The sequence below is a fragment of the Natrix helvetica genome (genome assembly GCF_964273705.1).
Source record: "Natrix helvetica genome assembly, chromosome: 2".
Lineage (NCBI taxonomy): Eukaryota > Metazoa > Chordata > Lepidosauria > Squamata > Natricidae > Natrix > Natrix helvetica.
The window spans coordinates 254,968,598-254,982,777 of NC_138552.1; the positions used below are offsets into that span (position 1 = coordinate 254,968,598).

The following is a 14,180-nucleotide window of genomic DNA, read 5'->3' on the forward strand; positions in this document are numbered from 1 at the left end:
AAATGGCACAACGTGAAGAAGAAAAGGCACTCACATTGCAAAGAATTTTTTTAGAAATTCAAAAACTTTTAATAATTATAGAGAGAATTGAAGAGAGACTTGAAATTATAGATAAAAATACAGAAAGTGCGGGGACAGCGATGAAATTTGAGGATAGAGCTGAAAAAATAACAGAGACATATTAAAGTGATAAGAAAATTGTTGACACTGACAGTAAACTGAGAGTGGAGGGAAATGACAAGTGTGAAATACGGAAAGGAGAAATTGATGAACCGGAATTTCATTTAGGATGTCAGAAAATAGATGAAGAAAGGAGAGAATATTTGGCAGAAATAATGAGAGTAATCTTGGCAGAAGCACTAATGATATCAAAAGTTAAGCTGATAAAAAGAGCAGATAGAGGGTTTCAAATTCTTATAAGACATGCAATGAACAACAAATTCTTAAGAGAAGTCCACATAAGACTTACCAAGAAAACACTTAGAATACAGACTTTACAAATGGCAAAAGATATTGAATTACACTATCTCTGGAAGGATACAGGATGATGAAATGAAATGTCACAATAAATTTTAGTTAAATGTAGTTAAATTTTGAGTGCTATGTACAACATGTTAAGTCTATCCCCGTTAGGAGATTAGAGTTCAGCAGCGGAATGTAGTAACGAATAAGCCGTTGAATAGTCACTCACAGCCACCAAAGGTAAAACAAAGAATAGCTTTACTTGCGTAACAAAATAGGATAAATGGTCTCCAAACAGTCTATAAGCAGTCTTGAAGTATATACAGTATATTTACACCTCGTTGAAGTTACAGTTGCTCAACTTACAATTCACCATGTAGACAGGTAATTTAGTTACAGACTAGCCACCATCCAATACATGGTCTTCTCTCCAATACAAAGCTGATACAGTAACAGTCAGGAACAATCAGGAACATCAGTAGTCATGGGGGGCAAGGGGGGGGAAAGAACCGTAACGGTTCCTTCCTCCTTATATGGCTGCTTAAAGCAATTAGCATCCATACATCTCTCTAGCATTTAAAGTAACAGATACATTTGTTACAATCATGGCTTATATACAGTTGCAAGAAAAAGTATGTGAACCCCTTGGGATTACGTGGAGTTTTGCATGAATTGGTCATAAAATGTGTTCTGAACTTCATCTAAGTCACAACAATAGAAAAACACTGCTGAAAATAATACTACACAAACATTAGGTGTTACCATGGTTTAATTGAACATAACATGTAAACATTCACAGTGCAGGGAGGAAAAAGTATGTGAGCCCCTAGCCTAATGACTTCTCCAAGAGCTAATTGGAGCCAGGAGTGAGCCAACCTTGACTCCAATTAGTGTGATGACATTGGATGTGTTGCTGACAGCTGTCCTGCCCTTTAAAAACACACATCTGTTTTGGGTTTACTGGTTTCAAGAAGCACTGTCTGATGTGAACCATGCCTCGCATAAAAGACCTCTCAGAAGACCTATGATCAAGAAATGTTGACTTGCATGAAGCTGGAAAGGGTTACAAAAGTATCTCCAAAAGCCTTGATGTTCATGTGTCCACGGTAAGATAGACTGTCTACAAATGGAGAAAGTTTAGCATTGTTGCTACTCTGCCTAGGCGTGGTCATCCTGTAAAAATGACTGCAAGAGCACAGCGCAAAATGAGGTAAAGAAGAATCCTAGAGTGTCAGCTAAAGACCTACAGAAATCTCTGGCACATGCTAACATTTTTGTTGACACATCTACAATAAGGAAAGCATTAAACAAGAATGGAGTACATGGGAGGACACCACGGAAGAAGCCATTGCTGTCTAAAACAAATATTGCAGCACGTTTGAAGTTGGCAAAAGAGCATCTGGATGTTCCATAGCACTACTGGCAAAATATACTGTGGACAGATGAAACCAAAATTGAGTTGCACAGCACACCAACATCAAAACCTCATCCCTACTGTAAAACATGGCAGAGGGAGCATCATGGTTTGGGGCTGCTTGCTGCCTCAGGGCCTGGACGGATTGTTGTCATTGATGGGAAAATGAATTCCAGAGTTTATCAAGACATTTTGCAGGAAAACATACGACCATCCATCCACCAACTGAAGCTCCGCAGAGGATGGGTGATGCAACAGAACAATGACCCAAATCATACAAGTAATTCAACAAAAAATGGCTTCAAAGCACAGAATACGCCTTCTGGAGTGGCCCAGTCAGAGTACTGACCTCAACCCAATTGAAATGCTGTGGCATGACCTTAAAAGAGCGATTCACACCAGAGATCCCAAGAATATTGCTACACTGAAACAGTTTTGTGAAGAGGAGTGGTCCAAAATTACTCCAGATCGTTGTGCAGGTCTGATCTGCAACTACAGGAAATGTTTGGTTGAGGTTATTGCTGCCAAAGGAGGGTCAACCAGTTATTAAGTCCAACGGTTCACATACTTTTTCCTCCCTGCACTGTGAATGTTTACATGTTATGTTCAATTAAACCATGGCAACATCTAATGTTTGTGTAGTATTATTTTCAGCAGACTGTGTTTTTCTATTGTTGTAACTTAGATGAAGTTCAGAGCACATTTAATGACCAATTCATGCAAAATTCCACGTAATCCCAAGGGGTTCACATACTTTTTCTTGCAACTGTACATTGCCAAGCCAAGACTAGGGTTACATCCCTAACACAACGTAATAATAGCTATAGCCAAATAAATGATTAATAATGATAACACAGCATTTATATATACTAGATTGATAATATGAAACCTTATACAAACTGTAAGTGAGGATCATGGAGATGATGTTGAAAAGCCTTTTTATAAAAGATAAACAATTCTATATAGAATATAAAGATGTAATATCATTGGATGATTTCAGGATGATGTAATAAAATGTCATAATATAAATTTACTTCAAATTTAATATGCCTTATGTTGAAAGGATGTAATGATAGCTACGCTTAATGGATGTTTAATAATTATAACAATTTGTATACATGTATATTAGATTGATGATACTAATAGTGGGGGGGGGACATGGAATTGGAAATTATTAGAGAATGTTATCAATGCTAGAATGATTGAATGACTTAGAATAGGAGGAAGCATAATAACAATGTATACAAAGATATCTTGATTGTCAATATGTGAATTTTGATAAAATTCAAGTGAGAACTACAGAAAGGACACAGAAAGACTTTGTAACCAATCGACACACTTTGTGTAATTGAAGAGGATTTTATGTTAGATGTGTTGTGTGTTTGTGTTTGTGTTTGTCTGAAAATAAAAATTTTATTAAAAAGAAAGAAGCAATGGGTGGAAACTAATCAAGGAGAGAAACAACTTAGAATTGAGGAGAAATTTCCTGACATTTAGAACAATTAACCAGTGGAAAAACTTGCCTCCAGAAGTTGTGAATGCCCCAACACTGGAAGTCCTTAAGAAGATGTTGGATAGCTATTTGTCTGAAACAGTATAGGGTTTCCTGCCTAGGCAGGTGGTTAGACTAGAAGACCTCCAAGGTCCCTTCCAACTCTGCTATTGTATTGTACTGTATTGTATATTAACATGATAATTTGAAGCAATGACATAGTTGAAATATTCTCCAAACCTTTCTTTAGGAGCTAGCGTTTGATCCTTATGAATCGTACACTCAAGATATTTTACGGACTGGCTTTCATGATCATTTTCTTAGCCAGTTGTCAAAGCCTGGAGCAGCCTTCTATTTGCAGGTATGTTAAGTAATGCATTTATATAATGGATATTGTAGGTATCATAAGACTTACTGGTGACACTGAAATACTTTTTTTTTACATTTTCAGTCAATTGGATATGGTTTTAAAGAAGCGGTCCAGTATGTTTTACCTAGGCTACTTCTAGTACCTGTTTACCATTGTCTTCATTATTTTGAACTTTTAAAGGTAAGAAAAAATAATTCCACCTAATATTTATGAAGTTTTCAATAAACTGCCAGGAGTATATCCCTAAAGAAGTCTCCATTTTCAGGAATTCCAATATGTATGTTGAGCTTGATACTGCTAGTTCAGTAGCAGAATTCATAAACTAGGGAATGAGGAAGAAAAATTTAAGTGTTCTCTTCATGTATAATCAGGCTGTTTCTCATTATGTTTTGTATCATATTAACTAAAATTTAAATTCAACTCTCTTTTTTATTGTTGCTTAAAGACTTCAAAATTTGCTAAATGTTACTTTTATCAGTGTTATAAATTCAGAGTTTATTTCTTATTTATTTAGACTTACCGTATTTTTTGGAGTATAAGACGCAGCAAGGTTTTGAAGAGGCAAATTTTTTAAAAAAGTAGGTAGGTAGGTAGAGAGGGAGAGAAAGAGAGAGAAATGCAGTAGATAGGTAGGGAGAGAGAGTGTGTAGACAGGTTAGTAGAGTGAGAGAGAGTGAGAGAGTAGTTAGGTAGATAGATAAAGGGATAGAGCAGTCGTTTTCAACCTTCCCAATGCCGCGACCCTTTAATACAGTTCCTCATGTTGTGATGACCCCCCAACCATAAAATTGGTGTCTCGGTTCCTAAGACCATCGAAAATATGTGTTTTCCGATGGTCTTAGGCGACCCCTGTGAAAGGTCATCCAACCCCCAAAGGGGTCCCGACCCACAGGTTGAGAACCACTGGGATAGAGAGAGAGAGAGCTTCTGCCACCTAGTAATTCAAAAGCGTGTAAAAAATGCAAGGGAAGGTAACAACACTCTGTGCGCCTTCGGCGTAGAGTCATGCCAGCCACATGACCATAGAGACATCTTCAGACAGCACTGACTCTTCGGCTTAGACCCGGAAATGAGCACTGCCCCTAGGGCCGGAAATGACTAGCACGCATGTGCGGGGGAACCTTTATCTTTAGTGGTAAAGAGATGATTGCAGAAACAAAAGTATTTTTTTAAACCCTCTCACATCATGATTTATTAAGGAGATGTCTGCTAGGCAGACCATGTGTAGACTTCAAAATTCTCCTATCTACCTCAGAACTCCTCCTTCTAATTCCTCATAAGGCAAATATCACTGCTCTGAATTTCTTATGTTGGCAATCAGTAAAAATAATGCTTTTGCAGTAATGCAGTAATCCTTTTAGACACATAAGCATTTGCAGAAAATACTATTAGATTTGTGAAGATCCAAAGTAAAGTGAACTTGTAGTGAAGAATTGGTTCATTAAAGACAGCTCTGCAAAAGCGGAGCCAAGGATCGGCAGTATGAAGAGCCGGCAAGTAGACTGGGTCTTCATAATTCCTTTCTGGACAAGGAGAGGACTTGAGATCGCCAGGAAGTATTCCAGAAGTTGCTTCTTTCAAGGAGACTCCAAGATAGCTGCCTCCATGAGATTTAGAATTCTGACAGGCAACAAATAACTGCCTTGTTCAAACTATAATTGGCACCTTCAGAATTTACATACTTTCTTTTCTAATCACTTTTGGAAATTGTTTGTGAATTTTTTTTAGCTATTAATCTTTGGATCACAAGGTCTGAAAACACTGGTGAGTTTCCTTCAACTTTCAGCAAAAGTTTTTAAGAACTTTTTTTTCTGAATAAGCAGCAAAAAGGTGATAACTTTGTTTTGGAAAATTATATCCTGATGATTTGAAATAAGATTTGGAATTAATTATAATAATCCTGTTGGAAAATGCTTTTGTTCTGAATTCTAGGGAAAAACATAGGATGGGACTATGAAGGTTGGATATTAGAGAGAATTGGAAGAAACTTACAATTAAATTACACTTAAATTAGTCTTACTAATATAAAATGAGGCAAAATATTTTAATATTTGACATATTGACAGATATTTTTGGAGAAAGGTTCCAAAGTTAATTTTAAGAGTTCTCTGCATTTATAAATAGACTATCTCCATAAAAGATGTTATGGAAGAGGAACATGTATTACTGGACAAAACTAGACCAATCTGAAAATGGATTTAAAAATGACAATCTGCAAAAAGGATGAACATACAAGAGAATCTAGCTAATGTCTTAATAATGACAAGAGATATAAAAATAACAAATCAGGAGACTGAGCTGGATAATTTTCCTATATTGGATTTACAGAAGAGTTAAACCTTTAAAGAATTTTGTGAGGGCAAAAATGAAAAAAAAAAAATCAAGCTCTAGATTTAGGACATGATTTGAAAGGACTAACGATCAAGATTATTAAAAGTAAAATGGAGGAATAAAAAGTTGCTTTTTGGATCAACACTAAGATACATATGTTGTCTCTGATAATTTTTAATGGTCTTTTGCTGATCAGGACTGAAAGTTCAAGATTTTAGGAATTTGCTTTATTTGTTGTATTTTAAGAAAATGTGATAAGTTAGTAAAATTTGTTATGAATCTTCTGAATCATGAGTCATTTTGGTTTCCAGCACATACGTGGCGTGCCAGCTAGCTGGTGTTCGCGTGTGCTGGAGCACTGGAAATGCTTTCCTCTGAAAGATAAAAACTGATCTGTAAGATTTTATACTTATATAAATTGTTCTTCTATTCATAGCAATTAGAAGAGAAGAGTGAAGATGAAGAAGATAAAGAGTGCTTGAAGCAAGCAATTACAGCTCTGCTTAATCTTCAGAGTAGTATGGAAAGAATTTGCTCCAAAAGTCTTGCAAAGAGAAGGCTTAGGTAAATGCACTTCTGTATTCTCCGTACTTTTTAGTCCTGGAGCACTGCGCTGTAGATCTGGATTTCTCAGTTTCCTTTCTTAGTGAATAACGAACAAAGTAGTTTGCAACAATATGATTTTTCAGAGGAAGTGACATCAAAGTCCGGATAGCTATTGTTTTAAAGTTGTATCTGTGTTTGCCTTCATGCGTCTAGTAAATGCTTCTTGAGACTCTACTGGTAAGCAGACAGAAAAAATAGTTTTTTATTAACTATTATCCAAGCAAAAATATCTTGCAGATTAATTTAGAACATTTAATGAGTTTTGTACTAACTCATTTGGTAATGGTTTAGGACACATGGTGAATATAATAGATAAGAATGGAAAGTAATATTCATATTTTTAATTATTTGTTAATAAAGTATTAATTGCTACTTGACAGTTTAAATAAGTCTGACTGGAATCTGTTGATTTGTCAATTACATTTTTAAGCATGACAGCACTTTCAGATCTGAAATTTTCTGCATATAGTTGAAGCTAACTTGCTGATTTCTTTTCTATTATCATCTTCTAGACCCTATTAAACTCTTTTCCGCATTAGTTGTAAACAAACATGCTATTTTTATGCTCAATATGTGATCATTACTGTATAAATAAATATATCTTGCTTATCTTTCAAAGTGAATCTGCATGCCGATTCTACAGTCAACAAATGAAGGGGAAGCAGTTAGCAATCAAGAAAATGAACGAGATCCAGAAGAATATTGATGGCTGGGAAGGAAAAGACATTGGACAGTGCTGTAATGAATTTATTATGGAGGGAACTCTCACACGTGTGGGTGCCAAACATGAAAGACATATATTTCTCTTTGATGGTCTGATGATTTGTTGTAAGTCAAATCATGGGCAACCAAGACTACCTGGTGCTAGCAATGCAGAATATCGTCTGAAAGAGAAATTTCTTATGCGAAAGGTACAGATCAATGATAAAGATAATACTAACGAGTGCAAGCATGCTTTTGAAATCATTTTGAAAGATGAGAACAGTGTTATTTTTGCTGCTAAATCAGCTGAAGAGAAGAACAACTGGATGGCAGCCTTGATCTCTCTACAGTACAGAAGTACCCTGGAACGTATGTTGGATGTAACAATGTTGCAAGAAGAGAAAGAGGAGCAGATGAGATTTCCAAGTCCTGAGCTATATAGATTTGCAGAACCTGATTCTACAGAAAATATTGTTTTTGAAGAAAACATGCAGCCCAAATCTGGAATCCCAATTATTAAGGCAGGAACTGTTGTCAAACTGATTGAGAGACTTACATTCCACATGTATGCTGGTAAGGAATCTTTTCAAATTTTTAAAGCAGTTAACAGATAACAAATAACAGTTATTTTTTTAATTATCTCTGTATATCAGTAAAACTAGAAAGATTGGATTGGATTTAATTTTATTTGCTAGATTTGTTTGCCATTCATTCCAAAAGCCTCTAAGGCAGTAGTTCTCAACCTGTGGGTCGGGACCCCTTTGGGGGTCAAACGACCCTTTCACAAGGGTTCGCCTAAGACCATTGGAAAACACATACTTTTGAAAAAATACGGAAAACATAAAATAATTTTATGGTTGGGGTTCACCACAACATGAGGAACTGTATTAAAGGGTTTGCGGCATTAGGAAGGTTGAGACCCACTGCTCTAAGTGGCTAGCAAATCAAAACAAAAAGAACCCCTTCAATAAAAGTAAAGGCAACAACAGGTTGAAGCTATCCCGTAAATAATAATAATAATAAATAGCAAGGTCAAAGGATACGGGTACAAAAAAACATCAGATCTCTGCTAACCCTAACCCTAACCTTTGTACCTTGAATAGGTTTTGTTCACTTTGTTGGCCATCTTTTTAATTTTAAGAACATATTACCAATGTAAAATTGCTCAGCTACTATGCCTTAGATGCTGAATCATTTAATTTTGCATTAAAATATAAAGAAGCACTGAATATCAGTGAAATAATAATAAAGTACTACCACTGTTCGTTCAGTTGTAAGATGTGTTTGTAAAACTATCAGAGACATAAGCAGGTATTAAAGATTCATTCTCTCTGTTGTCTTCAGGACTGCAGCCTGCAGTGCAGATTAAACAAGAAGATATTTTCAAAAAAAGGAATCTTATATTTCAGTAAAATGATTTTGTAATAGTATACTACAACCCATAATGTTGTTAAATAGATAATTTTGTAAAGGTGATACTGTAACACTGCAATAAGTGACTGCAGTAAAGCTGTATTTCCTGGGTCACTTGATTCAGATCATCTAAAAACTTTTGAGCATAAGATCACAATTGCTTGTGTCAAAGCTGCTCTGCTCCCATATCAGAGGGCCAAATATGACCGTGTAGCTCTCCTTTTCTTAAATATGTTGCTTACCAGAAACGTGCCTCAGTTGTTGTTGCCTCCAGTCCTTCCCACCAAGAACAAACTCCAGTATCATTTATCTTGTTATTCTCCTTTTTTAAATTATTTTTTGTCTTGTCCTGTCACCCTCTCTTGTTTCCAATCCTGGCTGCAACCTCCTGTCTTTCTCCACTAGTCATAAATCCTTTTTGCCCCTTTTTGCCTCTTCTACCATGTTCCCTTTGCACATGTCTGTCCAAATGCTGTTTAAAATTCCCAGGAGTTTTGACATGGTGATATCTGAATAAAGTGAGACATAAAAATAAGAAACCAGGAAGCTGTCAGTAACAGAGAACCATGTTGATATAATTGAGTGCCAATTCTTAAGAAAATATATCCTCGAACTGCAGATAGCATGTTAAGTTAGCCCTCCTGTTAACATGTTTGTTTATATTCTGAAAATTGAAGGCTACAAATATTTCCCAATAAAGAAAAAGAAATACAGAATTGGATGGGGCAATGTAAGCTATCAAATACAAAAAGGAATAAGAAATAGTAAGCCAAAGGAATTAAAATGTGAATTTTTTTAAAAAAAGGAAAAGGAACCATAGTAAAACTAGTTTACAACAATATTTTTCACCATATATCTCTGTGCCTTTCTGTCTTTGTTTCTGATCTGTCTATATGCTTCTTCATACATTGCTTTTTTTTTTTTTACCTCTTCGTTTTTCTGCACTTCGATTACAGTTCTATCACTTCAACATTTTTGGACTTCTCTTTCTTCTCAACCTGTTCATTTTTCTGTTGTGTATTTGTTTTGTGGTCTAATCTTTATTCATTGTCTCTGAATGCCAAACCATCTAACGTACTTTTTTCATAGTGATCATTCTTTTTTTTTACCCAGCTCTCACTTGATAACTATTTATTTCTTGCAACATACAACAGACTGGCCATTACAGTATCTTTTTACCAACATTTGCATATCCAAAAATTTATCTGTTTTCTTATTTTAATAAGCAATAGCTTATTAAATAACAAAACCCATTAATTTATTGTTTTATTCTAGTTTTTTTATACTTAGTTATGACTTGCAATGATTCATTCTATTTTTTCCTCTTAAATACAGACTTGGTTTTTAATATGTTTTAATATGCTAGTTTTCAGAAGCATACTCCTTAGTGGATCATTCACCCTAACATTTGCTATAAAAGAAAATGTCCATTGACAGCAAAGCATCACCTGCATAAAAACTCCCCAGCCATCACATCTGTAATCACCAAAATCATTCATTGCACATTTATCTGTAAATAAGCAATGAAAGGAACATTGTGCGTATATCTTGTTCCCTGCTCAATGGCATACCTAAGCATTCCAATTAGTCATTTGTATGCTTTACTTGTATCATCTGTAGCACTCTTGCTATATTCAGCAACCAAGTTTAAATTTCACATTCATGTAAAACATTTTGTAATTCAACCCTTTTTTATAATTTTGTTTCTCTAATGCTACAGTCAAATGCAACAAGGTATTTTGGAGCAAGTATGGGTGAGCTGTGAGTGCCTTCTTAATTCAAACATATATTTTCTTGAGATTGCCAAAAATGATCTGTCCTACATTCAGAACTTATCACTCCTGTATCTTTCATTAGTTATCATAGTAAACCAGTTACGTTTTTACGTTTAGATTCATTCTGTTGGCATACATCTACATATAAATAGACTCTCTTATTTCAAATTCATATTTTTCTCAGATTATCACCATGCAATCACAGAATATAAATGTCTCCTGTTCAGTGTAAGAATCTATTATAGCTCTTCAACAGATAATCAAACATGCCTTTGTTGAAATACCCCTAGCAAAAATCACCACATCCTCTGACAATCTGTTCTATTGTGGAACAGTTCTTATATTTTATATATTTTTTCTTGACGTCCAAATGATGTCTGCCTTCTTGTAATTTAACCTGATGACTTTTTATCTTTCGAAACAATTCTGCCCTGTTTTCTGATAGGTAGCTATCATGGCTTCCTGTAACCTTCTTAGGATAAGCATAGTACTAGTCATGTGGGCATATTTGGCCCTTGTGGCCCAAAGATGACCAAAGCCCAGTTTTATCCTAATCATACCCACTCTATGTACCTCTAATGTGGGAAGTAATTGCAGGCCAAAATACAACTTCCTGCCTCCCATCAAGTCGGAGACATTAAGTATTGTTCTGAAAACCTTCAGAATGGCACATTCATCGTTGAAATGACAATGGGAGTGGGGGGGAAGAAGTATTGGAAAAAGATCTATCACGAATGAAAAATAAACTTGTTTTTATTTCTTTATAAAGAAACTTTGAGTAAAGTCTTTCAAAGCAGTTTTCCCCCAAATGGCCTACATTTTCTTCTTGTTTTTTTAGCATTTATTTCGTCATTGTGTTTGAACAGCACTTACACACAAATGGGTGGGAGCCGGAAATTACCATTCTCTAGAAGAACTTCCTTTCAAAAGTATTTTTGATTGTTCATTGGCCATCTGGTCTGGCTTGGGATAACAGAAATTATACAAACACTGTTTTGGTCCAAATCATTAATAGTACAAATGCTAATATTACAATCTTTCATGTATCTAGCTTTATGCATTTCACTGTATTACCTTTCACTTACTAAAATCTGGACTAAGAATCTGAAAAGAGATATCTGGCTAAATTCCAGTATACCCCTCTGCTATAGATAGAGTGTAACAATTGGATTACTTTTGAGAAATCACAACCCTTGTTTCACTCAAATGTTTATGAAGATACAAATCCTTGTGCTTACTGTCTGAAGCATATATGATTGTAGAATTGTGCTGTTCCTTGTGTACCTAACCCTTTTGCTGCTGTTCTGCTCCTTATCTGATCAGACAGTATAACAAGGCTGGTTCCACACTATTTATCTATCTGTCTGACTGTCCATCTATTGTATATGGCTGTCCAATTCGCACCCAGGTGTCTCAGAATGGATTAAAAATCCACAACATAAAACCCCATAAAACATCGCCTTACGTTGCATTAAACACAGTCTGTATGGGATATGCTTAGATTACATGTGATCCAGCTACGGTAGGTATTTCAGGAATCTATCATTAAAATAAACGATTGTTTAGCACAATACTTCATTATGATCAAGCAAATACTATGGTTATAAGCTTCTAAAGAAGCCAGAATCAGGAAGCAGTTAATCACAGTGTCTAGTTACATGTAAGGATGGCAATAGGTGCTGCATTTTGAGTTAACGGGATTTGATTTCCAGAACTTCATTATCCTGCTCTTGGATGTTGATGGGTCTGATTCTAGCATTTGGTAGGTAGAGAAGAGCCAGTAGCTTAGTTCCTTGCAGAACAGATGCAAAATAATTTCTTTCCATTCATGAATTTGTTTGTAAGTAATATATGGAAATGGATGAATAATGGAACAAAAAGATCAGGGGGAGGGGGGTCGACTTAAAAACACTATGTAGACAGTAATAGAGCTTTTTTATTCATACTCAGAAACTTGTTTCACCTTTCTTCACATTCTGGCATGCTGCTTCTCTGTTTTTATAAGTCCTCTGTTTCTTGAGCGAATGCTTCTAGTTTAAAAAGAAAATTGCAAGTTTTTTTCTCTGATAAGGTTGTGATATTCTATTTATAAGTTTTGGTACATTGAATGCGTGTGCGTCAGCATAGCATCAATTTCCTTTGTTAAGGCATTCAGGGATTATTATTTTTAGAAGGTCTTTTATAGCTTTTAAAATGCTTGTGTTGAAGAGACATTGATCACAGATGGGCATCCTGGTTAATTGTGTGTATGTTTGACCCAAATAAATTGCTGTTTGAAGTCTTGTAGCAATACTATTTTGTAGGAAAAATGCAATTGCCGTGTAGCTACTTTGAAACTAGATTTTAAAACGTAAATATTTACATCTAATTGATTGTAACGTTTTGCTGTCATTTGTCGTGTGTGCAAATGGCCAATCTTTCTCTTGATTCCGCTGCAGCATTAACACATGTCTCTTAGCCATCCATGAGCATTAATAGGCCTTTGAATGACTCTTTCTGATCATCGCTTTCCTTCTCATGCTGAAGAAACCTGAGTAAAAGCTAACTGGCTGATTATAATGCAGACATAACAAATTAGTGTTAAGAGATAAAAAGATGAAGTTAATTCTTACATTAGTGGGCAGAACTAGAAAAGAGAATGTTCCCCTTTTCCATAAGTCAGTGAACAGAGAGAAGTCCTCCTCTTCATGACTGGATTCAATTGACAAACACTGTTTCTATCTTCCTTTCATGGGTAGGAAAAATGCTTCCAGTGCTCTCCAAAGTGATGAGAAATATAAAATAACTAAATGAAAACGGATTATCCGCATAAGCTGTAAGAGGAAGGGTTCTTTTTTTTTTCCCCCCCAAATCATTTTCTAGCCAGGCTAGTTGGGGAAGCAAAGAAAGGCAGCAACACTAAATTGATTTCTCGGTATGTAGTGTATTAAAATAAGTCAGGGGTGTCCAAACTTGGGAACTTTAAGACTTGTGGGCTGGCTGGGGAATTCTGGGAATTGAAGTCCACAAGTCTTAAAGTTCTCAAGTTTGGACACCCCTGAAATAAGTGAAGTTAAATTCAGTCCTGCAAGAGTTGCCAATCATTGCAAAGACAGTGGAAATGGGGAGAGTACCTTCAACCTTTGTTTCCTGAAAGGGTTGTTTATTCTGAAATGATGTCCTCTGCCATTGCTCCACTTCTGAGGTAAAGCCTAAAGCAATCCTTGCTCGTTTTCAGTTGCACCCCTTTACAGTTCCACTCATATTGGACATATTAGATGGGCTTGATGAGAGCTCAGTACATCAGAAGGACTTCCAGTTGTCTACTTTTGCACCAAGAAGTGTGCTTTCCTGTGTAAGCATGCTTTTTATTTTTACTCTTTTTACATTCAGCCTCATGTATTGAGTTCCCTGGGAATCTAAGGAAAGATCAGTCTTCTGAAAATGTCATTACTTGTCATTAGTTTGGCTTAACAAGTCCCTTAAGTGAGAATGTCCTGAACGGGAGTATCCTTCTGCTTATCTTGGATTGTTTCCTGAAATCTGTCAGGAATTAATATCCTTTTCCTGTTTCCTCAGTCATCATTAAAGCATAGCTGCTATTATATGGTCTGCATTACATTGTCATAGTGGAGG

The 14,180-nt window shown here is 35.7% G+C and overlaps 1 protein-coding gene across 1 annotated transcript in view; it reads left to right on the plus strand.

Moving 5' to 3' along the window:
* The window catches only part of SOS1 (SOS Ras/Rac guanine nucleotide exchange factor 1), a 70,943-nt gene that overhangs the window by 26,443 nt on the left and 30,320 nt on the right, over positions 1 to 14,180 (plus strand). Inside the window, exons 7-10 of the mRNA XM_081945921.1 lie at positions 3,619 to 3,729; positions 3,820 to 3,918; positions 6,506 to 6,633; positions 7,295 to 7,950. Coding sequence (XP_081802047.1) covers positions 3,619 to 3,729; positions 3,820 to 3,918; positions 6,506 to 6,633; positions 7,295 to 7,950 — 994 coding nt within the window. The remainder of the gene's footprint in view (positions 1 to 3,618; positions 3,730 to 3,819; positions 3,919 to 6,505; positions 6,634 to 7,294; positions 7,951 to 14,180) is intronic.